This window comes from Pipistrellus hanaki (genome assembly GCF_964339955.1).
Source record: "Pipistrellus hanaki genome assembly, chromosome: 3".
Taxonomy (NCBI): domain Eukaryota; kingdom Metazoa; phylum Chordata; class Mammalia; order Chiroptera; family Vespertilionidae; genus Pipistrellus; species Pipistrellus hanaki.
Genome location: NC_140505.1, coordinates 170,779,484 through 170,790,259, shown reverse-complemented (window position 1 = coordinate 170,790,259; position 10,776 = coordinate 170,779,484). Strand labels below are relative to the sequence as shown.

The 10,776-nt window shown below is 46.6% G+C and overlaps 1 protein-coding gene across 2 annotated transcripts; it reads left to right on the top strand.

Moving 5' to 3' along the window:
• The first annotated feature begins 6,211 nt into the window (after positions 1 to 6,211).
• Positions 6,212 to 10,664, top strand: CD27 (CD27 molecule). 2 transcript variants are annotated; one of them, XM_084878068.1, is made up of 7 exons: positions 6,212 to 6,274; positions 6,473 to 6,821; positions 6,975 to 7,106; positions 9,090 to 9,263; positions 9,477 to 9,566; positions 9,819 to 9,938; positions 10,198 to 10,664. In XM_084878068.1, the coding sequence occupies exons 2-7, from the start codon at positions 6,686 to 6,688 to the stop codon at positions 10,320 to 10,322; spliced, it is 777 nt and encodes a 258-aa protein (XP_084734194.1). In that variant the 5' UTR covers positions 6,212 to 6,274; positions 6,473 to 6,685; the 3' UTR covers positions 10,323 to 10,664. The 2 variants fall into 2 exon arrangements, with proteins under 2 accessions (XP_084734194.1, XP_084734193.1); XM_084878067.1 differs by lacking the exon at positions 6,212 to 6,274 and having other exon boundaries at positions 6,342 to 6,821.
• Positions 10,665 to 10,776: the final 112 nt, after the last annotated feature.

The window sequence follows — 10,776 nt, the reverse complement described above, 5'->3', positions numbered from 1 at the left end:
ATTAGATTCCAGTCAAGGGCATGTATCTTGTTTGCAGGCACATAACCAGTAGGGAGTGTGCAGAAGGCAGCTGACTGATGTTTCTCTCTCATCAATGTTTCTAACTCTCTATCCTTTTCCCTTCCTCTCTGTAAAAAATCAATAAAATGTATTTTTAAAAGAAAGTTAGAAAAAGAATGCAGATAAATCTAAGGCAGTAAAAGGAAGAAAATAATTTAAAAATTAGATCAAAGTGTAAAATAATACAGAAAAGAAGGAAATAATAGGGAAACACAAAATCAAAAGGTGGTTCTTTGAAGCAATTAATAAATTATTCATATTTCTGGGAAAATGTATCAAGTAAAAATGAGAAAATTATAAATAAACTTGAGGTCTGGTGCACAAATTCGTGCACTGGTGGAGTCCAACCAGCCCACCCCAATGGGGACCATCAGGAGTGGGCCAGTTGAGGCAAGGGACCTCGGGTGGGGCTAGCTGGAGTGAGGGGCCACGGGTATTCAGGTGGTTCCGCCATTCAGTCAATTTGCATATTACCCTTTTATTATAGAGTAATATTGGAAGTGAAAAGGAGGAAATAACTGCAGATCTTGTGATATCTTTAAACATTTATGCCCATAAATATGAAACAAATTTAATGGACAGTTTCCTGGTAAAATATAACCTACCAAAACTGACTCTAGAATAATCAGCAGTGAAAAAATCTACACTCAAAATACTCACACACACACACACACACACACACACACACATACCAGGCCTTGAAGGAAGAGATCATCCCTATTTTGTGAAATCTGTATATGAGAAAAATTATCATTGATCAAAAAATAGAAGTGGTCAAAGGAAGAATAGGGTGATATCTAGAAACCAAAGGAAGAAACAATTTTCCAGAAGGTGAGAGCTGTCAGATCTAAATATCTCTGAGCTGCCGAAACCGGTTTGGCTCAGTGGTAGAGCGTTGGTCTGCGGACTGAAGGGTCCCGGGTTCGATTCCAGTCAAGGGCATGTACCTTGGTTGCAGGCACATCCCCGGTAGGGGGTGTGCAAGAGGCGGCTGGTTGATGTTTCTCTCTCATCGACATTTCTAGCTCTCTAGCTCTCTCCCTTCCTCTCTGTAAAAAATCAATAAAATATATATTAAAAAATAAATAAATAAATAATAAATATCTCTGAGCTAAACTTTGCTTCCTGGTTGAAGCACTGAACCCCCTGTTAATGGACATATATTGCACCCTGATTCTCCCCTTCATGGTGCTAAATAATGACCATTACTAATAACTTTACATTTGTCTTTGAGATTATTTTATCAGTGTTTGACTCTCTCATTGTTGTCTCAACTCCATGAGGACAGAAATCACGTGTTTTGTTTTTTTTCACCTTTGTGTCCTATTACTTAATTGGCACCTAGTACAGAATGGATGTGCAACAAATACTTGTCAAGTGAATGAGAAGTAGAATTTAGGAGGTCAATGTGGCCCTGGGATCCCTGAAATTTCAATTTTATAATATGGATAGAACTGTTTAGGAACAAGACTAAGACTAGACCATCCAATATATAATGAGTGCCTTACATGCTAGGAGATACTAGGAGCTAGGGCTGAAAAGTGATCAGAGATGGAAAGAAATGCCCACAGCTGAGACCCAGACTGGGGAGTCCCAGGAATGCAAATTACAGAATGGGGATGTGAGTAACCAGACTCTTGTTAATCAGTCCACCCAACTTTCCTGTCCAGCTGTTCTCTAAAGGGTATCTGGGAAGAAGGATCTAAAGCAGTAGGGGAGAGGCTGGGGGGTCATAAAAGAAAGTAGGAATGGAGAAATAAGAAATGGGAGTGAGAGACAAAGAAAGCTAGAAAAACTAAAGGGTTTGTTTGATAAGGATCTCAAACAGTGATTTCTAACATCTATGTAATATAACAGAATTTCCTTCTAAGAAAAAATCTTTAAGAGAGTTTAGTTCCGTGGAGTATTTTGATTCTGGCTATAGATTTATAAAGAGCCAAGATTGATTTTGGGATTAGGGGCTGAAGAGAGATGAGATACCTGACAGATTTCTGAAAATTAGTCTGGGACAAAAAAAAAAAAAGAAGGAAGAAGAAGAGAGAGATGTCAGCAAGATGGTCAGTGCCTTTACTGCTTTGTAGGGTAAAATGCTGAATTATGACCTTTACTAATAACTTTACATTTGTCTTTGAGGATCAATCTCGGGGGTGAAAAGGACCGTTAAGAACAAGAATATGCAAGCAGAGAATCTGCATCAATTGATATAACTATGTGGCTTTTATCTCTCAATTTGTTTATGTGTGGTATGTACAATATTGACTTGCGAATATTGTACCATCCTTGCATCCCCAGGATGAATCCTACTTGGTCATGGTGTATTATCTTTCTGATGTACTGCTGGATCCGATTTGCTAGAATTTTGTTGAGGATTTTGGCATCTATGTTCATAAGGGATATTGGCCTGTAATTCTCTTTCATTGTGTTGTCTTTATCTGGTTTTGATATTAGGGTAATGCAAGGATGGTACAGTATCTACAAATCAATAAATGTGATACATCACATACCCAAATTGAGAGATAAAAATCACATATCAATTGATGCAAAAAAAGCATTTGACAAAATCCAACACCTTTTCCATGATAAAAACTCTCAACAAGGTGGGAGTACAAAGATCATACCTCAACATAATAAAAGCTATATATGATAAACCCACAGCTAACATCATACTCAATGAGCAAAAACTAAAACCATCTCCCTAAGAACAGGAACAAGACAGGAATGCCCACTCTCACCAATCCTATTCAACATAGTACTAGAAGTCTTAGCCATTGCAATTAGACAAGAAGAAGAAATAAAAGAGATGCAAATTGGAAAAGAAGAAATAAAGATGTCCTTATTTGCAAATGACATAATATTGTACATAAAAACCAGAAAGACTCCATCAAAAAACTAATAGACTTAATAAATGAATTTGGCAGTGTAGCAGGATACAAAATTAACGCCAAGAAATCTATGGCATTTCTATATGCCAATAGTGAACTTACAGAAATAGAGACTAAAAAAGCAATCCCATTTACTATCGCACCAAAAAATTAAGATATAAATCTTAATAAACTTAACTAAGGAGGTAAAAGACCTATACGCGGAAAACTACAGGACACTGAAAAAAAAGACATAGAGGAAGATGTAAACAGATGGAAGAACATACCATGTTCATGGATTGGTAGAATCAACATCATTAAAATGTCCATTACCCAAAGAAATCTATAGATTCAATGCACTCCCCATTAAAATACCAATAGCATATTTCAAAGACCTAGAAAGAACTCTCCAAAAATTCATCTGAAATAAAAAAAAGACCCCGAGCCGGGACCGGTTTGGCTCAGTGGATAGAGCGTCGGCCTGCAGACTGAAAGGTCCCAGGTTCGATTCTGGTCAAGGGCATGTACCTTGGTTGCGGGCACATCCCCAGTGGGGGGTGTGCAAGAGGCAGCTGATCGATGATTCCCTCTCATCGATGTTTCTAACTCTCTATCCCTCTCTCTTCCTCTCTGTGAAAAATCAATAAAATATATTTTAAATTTAAAAAAAAGACCCCGAATAGCCACAGCAATTCTGAGAAAGAAGAATAAAGTAGGAGGGATCTCAATACCAGATTCAAAGCTATCATTTGGAATTAAAGGGCAAATGAAGAGCTAAAGGAATGCATCACCATGAAATGTTAAAGAGTGAAGAGGAGTTTAGGAAACCGGTTTGGCTCAGCAATAGAGGGTCGGTCTGCAGACTGAAAGGTCCCGGGTTCCATACAGTTAAGGGTATGCACATTGGTTGCAGGCACATCCCCTGTAGGGGGTGTGCAAGAAGCAGCTGGTCGGTGTTTCTCTCTCATCAACATTTCTAGCTCTCTATCTCTCTCCCTTCCTCTCTGTAAAAAATCAATAAAATATATTTTTTTAAAAAAGAGAGAGAGTGAGGAGGAGTAGAAGGAGAGAAATATGAACAAAATGGCAATAAACAATTAACAATTGAATCTAAAAAATAAAATGATCAAGCAGAACAGAAACAGATTTATAGATACAGAAAATATATTTTGCCAGGTGGGAAAGGGTTGGGGAGTTGGATGGAAAAGGTGAAGGGATTAAGAAGTACAAATTGATTGTTACAGAAGAGTCATGGGGATGTAAAATACAGCATAGGGAATATAGTCAATAATCTAATAGGGAATATAGTCAATAATCTAATAACTATGTATGGTGCCAGATGGGTGCGAGATTTATTGGGATATCATTTAGTAAGTTATGTAATGTCTAATCACTGGGGTATACACCTGAAACTAATATAATAATGCATGTCAACTGCAATTTTTAAAAAATCTAAAAAAAAATAGGAATATGCAAAATACTATTTTAAGTGGTAACCTTATGATATATAAAACTTCTATAAAAATGTTGCCCCACCTGTTTACAGCTGGTTTGTAGGAAAATTCAAGAAAGAACTGTGTCCCAAATTTGGGGCCTGTGGTAGGGCAAAGGTTAAGGAAACAGTCGAACTGAGGGTTTGATCAGGATCTCTCAAAAGTAATGAAAATCATCAAAAGATTTTCAGAGGGTCTGTCTCTGAAGATGTAAGAAAAGGAGTTGTTGAAAAACACCACATATCTTTGCCAGACAACTGTGGGGAGCTGAACCCCAAAGAAAAAGAGGTGATGGAAGATTTTGAGGGAGAGGTCAGCAGGTTGCACTTTCAGAGCCTGTAGACAAGAGGAAGGGACTGTCCAGGAAGCCAACCTAGGACAGGCCAATGCTCACCAAAAGTTGATGCAGCTTTTGCATCACAGAAGATAGGAGAATAGTAAGATCTGGAAACATGGCTCTCCTTCTCCTGACCAGTGGTCCTCCAGGAGAGCCAGGCAGACCCTTCTCTTGCCCTCTCCCCATGGAGGAGTGATGAGTAGAAGAGGGGACATGGGCCTTCGCACAGAGAACACAGGCTTCACATAGGTGAGCAGCTCAGGGTCTAGTCAAGGTTGTTAGTCTTCTATGTCCTCCAATCCCCTCTTCAGCAAGTTTCTCCTTACAAGTCCCCAACTCATCATTCCTCTAGGGTCACGTCCATCCCCACAGGATCCCACCTCTCCATGGCCTCCTTGATGGTTAAGATTACTCTCTAGGGAAATATGAGAATATTGACCATTGTCTGAGAATGGGGCAGGACAGCAAAATCCTCAGATCCCAAAGCTAACACTCTGAGATGGGAATTCAGGCACCCCTGCCCAACAGTGAAAACGAAGGTTTTGCATAAGTAGCTATTCAAAACGCACCATATATGGCTTCCTAGCAGACAGGGCCCACCTGAAGACTAAAGGGGGTCGGGGAAGGGCAAGGGGGTGGAAAAAATGAAGAGGAAGGAAATGAAAGAGTAAGACAGAGAACCGATATGGCAAATAAGATCACAGGGGTGTGACATTTCATGAGCCCTGTGGAAACAACTGCAAAGCCCCTAAATGAATGAAAAACAGCCTAGAGAAACCCACACCTCATTCCTCAGGGAAAAAGGAGGGACAGCTGTCTGACCCCTATGTTCCTAGAACTCAGAGGGGGAAGTCCACTATTTCCAATATTCTCCCAAACCACAGAAGTAGGGAAGAGATGGTGCACAGGCATCGACCTTTAACCCCAGTGCACAAGGCTTATGGGGGAGAGGCCCTGGGGGCTCCAGGACACCAGTGACTGACCCAGCCAGAGGCGGGAAGGGGAAGATGAAGGTGCTAGTGGGGTGAGGAAGGAAGGACAGATGGGCAGGGGGTGATACCTGGTATCACAGACTGGCAGGAAGACTAAATGGAGTCACGTGTGGTCTCCTAGCACAGACTGTGACAGAGGTTTGAGCCTCTTGGATGCCATTTTAACGCTTCCATCACAAACTCTTCTGGCCATAAAACCAAGGCTGGTTATAGTCATTATCCACCCCACGTAGCATAAACATTCAACCCTTTTGCTGCAGAAATGCTGCACTTGATTGCGATCGCTCCCCCAGCCCCGTGAAGGTGTCTCGTGGTGCTAGTTCCTTCCCAAAATCTGAAAACTTGTGAATTCTAACATTCACCTGACCCCGTTTCAGGTCCTCAGTTCCAGTTCCCCTTCCTTCTCTAATTTGCTTATCTCTGTGAAAAAGAAATAAAATAAACTTATCCTCTGCGGAGAGGGGAGAAGGGACATGCCAGTTGGCTTGTATGCTGTGGCCAGGGCCTTAATGCGGGCACCTTTGAGTGCAAGTATGTGGATGAGAGGCGGGTGGCTGCACGTTCAGTGCTTTATAAAGGAGGCAGGCGAACGTGGGTTACCTTCTTCTTGAGCACCAACCAGAGACGGAAACAGAGAAGCTGCATGTTGGTGGGGGTTGGGGGACGAGGGGGGATGACTAAAGAGCAGCAGGTCTTCTGACAAGTTTGCCCTTTAACCACTCTCTCCAGCACCCAGCACACAGAAAGGGTGGAGGGGTAAGAGGTTGTTGCTGTAAAAACAAACAGCAGTCACAGAAGAGCTTCAACTGCCACCAAAGGTTAGCTTGCCACCTGAAGCAGGACTACGCGGAGATCTGCAGCTGCTGCCCAGGAGGTGCAAAGAGGAGGAAGCGGAGGCGCAGCCAGGGTAGAGGCCAGCAGTTAGCATCCCCAGCAGGAGCCATGGCCTGGCCACCTGCCTGCTGGCTGTGGGTTCTGGGGGCTCTGGCGGGGCTCTCGGCCACCCCAGCCCCCAAGAGCTGCCCAGAGAAGCACTACTGGGCTCAGGAGAAGCTGTGCTGCCAGATGTGTGAGCCCGGTAAGAGAGGACGCCCTGCCAGGGGCAGGCTGAGTGCGGGAGAGGACTGGGATGGGGGAAGGAGAGGGCAGGATGTGAGTCTGAGCTCCAGCGGGGAGAGGAATCCTTGCGGAGGGCAGAGAAGCAGCCTTGACCCTGGACCTCTGCTCACAGGAACGTTCCTCAAGAAGCACTGTGACGGGCAGGGAAAGGCCGCTCAGTGCCAGCCGTGTGTTCCAGGGATCTCCTTCTCCCCAGACCACAACGCCCGGCCCCACTGTGAGAACTGCCGGCACTGCCACTCCGGTGAGATGGGCAAGCATCCGGGGAGCAAGGGGGCACAGCTGGGTGTGGAGGAGCACAGAAGGGGCAGAGTCGGAGCTTCCCTCCCGTTGCTTCAAGGTTAAGTAAGGCAAGGGAGCCAGCGCTGCGAAGTGGGGCAGCCGGAGAGGGGGAAGCGGGAGTGCTGATGTGATGGGGACGCTAGTGTAGGGAAAGGGTAAGCGATATCAGAGGGACTGCCGAGAATGGGCCTGTGGTTGGCATCAAGACACTGGAAAGGAGGAAGTGGCTCTAGGACCCCCGATTGCAGCCACACACACAAATGAAAAATTGCAATTTCTTTTTTTTAAGTAAGAAGCGTGATATCTGTGGCTGTTAGGAATCCGTTTGTTATTCCTCCATTGTAGCTAGGACTTCAGGAGTGAGGTGCCAGGGCACATGGAGCGGCAGGTTTTAACGGGAACCCTTTGAACTAATGCCCTGTGGCACAACACCCATGAGGACGGACTACTTCGCTGAGCTTTTCCACTACCTGCCTGCAAAATGTGTTTGGTCTCACTGGGCTTTTAACACTATGTTCCTTAAAAAATTAACTAAATAAAGAGGGTTTTGCCACCGCAAATCCAACAGCAACATCTTGCATGCACAAGACCCATTCTTCAGTCCAACCTGTGACTGTTAACAGGAGCTTTTCTCTTTTTGACAGCAAGCCCAGTGGGGCCAGACTTTTAAAATTCAAAACCTGCCGAAACCGGTTTGGCTCAGTGGATAGAGCATCGGCCTGTGGACTGAAGGGTCCCGGGTTCGATTCCAGTCAAGGGCATGTACCTTGGTTGGCGGGCACATCCCCGGTAGGGGGTGTGCAAAAGGTGGCTGATCAATGTTTCTCTCTCATCGATGTTTCTAGCTCTCTATCCCTCTCCCTTCCTCTCTGTAAAAAAAATCAATAAAATATATTTTAAAAAATAAAATAAAATTCAAAACCTGCTCATCCCTCTGCAACCCCCTTTGCAGGCTCCCCTCTGCAGGTCTCACCGGAAAGCTTCTCCCATCCTGAGCCAGCCTGTGCTCCCTTCGCTATGTTCCAGCCAAGCCCAGCCCAACCCATGATCCTTCTCTCCCTGAGACAACCCAAAGGTTCCTCAAAGCACTCGGGCAGCACCTGGCTGCTGGATGGAGGCTCAGAGGGCATGGAGGGGGGGGTCTGAATGGGTTTGGTCCTCTTCGACCTCAGTATTCCCATCTGTAAGAGAGAGAAGTACCATATAGTCTAGAATTTTGTGCACATTACACTTGGTGAAAAAAACAACTCCAGATATATGGATACTCGTCACTGAGAATAATGGCATTTCATCCATTTTTACCCAATCCCAGCCCCTTCTTCTTCTTTTTTTTTTTTTTTAATATACATTTTCATTGATTACAGAGAGGAAAGGAGGGAGAGAGAAACATCAATGATGAGAATCATTGATTGGCCACCTCCTGCACACCCCCGACTGGGGATCGAGCCCACAACCCAGGTATGTGCCCTCTCAGGGAACTGAACTGTGATCTCCTGGTTCATAGGTGGATGTTCAACCGCTGAGCCAGGCCAGCAGGCCCAGCCCCTTCTTTAGCCCTTCCCTTCTTTTTGGCAAACACCTTCAATGATCACCCCCTACTGGTCATCTTCTACTTAACCTGCTGCTGGTTACACCTGTGAGTCCAACTGGTGGTACCAAACGTCTCAAGCTTTACACTTGCGATGTGTATACTTCTCTATATTATAATTCAATTGTAAAAATCTCAGACTGTTCCTACTTTTCATAGTGTCTCCTTGTGAACCATGGATTTTCTAAAAGGTCCAAGTATTTTCCTTAATAACAGTAATACTAACGGCAAAGGGACTGGTGGTGGTGAGAGAGAGGCTGGGATGGGGTGGGGCTGGGGGAGAAGATTAAACAAGTGGGGCTTGCAGATCTCTGAGGCCTGAGTGTCTTGTATTCCTCCCACCTCCTCTGTCCCCAGGTCATCTCATTCGAAACTGCACCCTCACTGCCAACGCCGTGTGTACCTGCCCCCGGGGCTGGGAGTGCACGGACAAGGAGTGTACCGAGTGCTATCCTGCTAGGATCCCCACGCTGACCCCTCGTCTATTGTCGGCCCCAGGCCCACAACCCACCCCCTCACCTTACACCCAAAGTAAGTTCCAGGGAACTCTTTGTCCAGTTTGGGGTAAGGGTCCCTTTCAAGGAGCACCCCTTCTGAGCCCCCCCCCCCAACATGAGTTGCCTGATTGGCTCATCTCTTCTGTGCCTTTCCATCTCATCCAACTCTTCCCAGGCCTCTAGGCCTTCAGCCTGGGCTTTCCCTGTTGGCTCCCTGCTGTTGTTCACCCTCCATCTGGTTTTCCAGAGTTCCCGGAGGCCAGGACAGCAGCCAGGCACATGCAGACTATGGCTGACCTCAGGCTGCCTGCCCCAGCTCTCCCGACTCAACGGCCAGGTGAGTTTTCTCCACAATCTCCACTCTAAGAGAGAAGATATATGGGGGAGTCCAAGAGACAAGCCAGCTCCTAGGAACGGGGAGAAGAAGAGGAAGAGCAGAGTCTAGAAATGAGGAAAGGACTTGGTCCAGTGATGGGGGCAGAGAGGAAGGCTGAGAGGAGAGAGGCAAAGATGAGGGGAGGGCTGGGGTGAGAGGAGTCTAGGGCTGGGCCCTCGTGCCAAACCCTTGTGTGGCCCCTGCCTGTCACAGCCCAGAGGTTCCTGTGCAGCTCAGAATGCATCAGAATCTTCGTGATCCTGTCTGGAATGTTTCTTGTTCTCACCGTGGTCGGAGCCCTGTTCCTCCATCAACGAAGAAAAAATGGACTAAGTAAGAGACAAAATGCAGGTCTCCAGTCCTATGTCTGACCCCACCCCCACCTCCTCAGCCCTGCCACCCATGCCTGGGGCCTGGTGGAAGCCTCCCTCGCTCCATCTGTATCAGCCCTGGCTCCTGCCTCGTCTTCCCGTCCTCTTCGCTGAGGTCCTCCCAACAGTCCTCCCTCAAGCTTACCTCCTTTGCTTATCTCCTCTTCCTCTGCCCCCGCCCCTGACCCCTGGCCAAGATTCATCTGTTTCTGCTTCTGCAGACAAAGGAGACAGTCCCGCGGCGCCTGCTGAGCCCCGTCCCTACAGCTGTCCCAGGGAGGAGGAAGGCGAGGCCATCCCCGTGCAGGAGGATTACCGAAAGCCCGAGCCTGCTTCCTACCTCTGAGCCGGCACTCCCCAGCGGGGGTCATCCCTGCAGAAGAGGCCTGGCCGCCACCCGGGCCCGCTGCCCAGCCAGGGGCAATGACACCCAGCGACCGCAAATGAGTGCCAGGCCCTCGGCAGGCCCTTTCCGCTGGGCAGCCTTGAGAAAGGACCTTTGGAGACTGTGTGACAGGGACACTTGGGAGGTGGAGGGTGGGAAGCGGGATGTGTCCCGGCCCAGCCAGCGTCACCTCCTTGCCAGAGGAGGGCTGGGGTTCCAGCTGTCAAACACACCTGTGCCCAGGAAAGCCCCACGTGCTGTATTTAGAAACAGCAAAATAAAGTGACAGATCATCGCCTCATGCCGCCTCTCTGAAATTCCACTCACAACGCAGGCCACTCCCAGCCTCGTCTCGCTCTGGGATCGGAGGGAGGGGCCTTCTCCCCTGCGGTCTGGGGTTGGAGCCTGCCCAGCA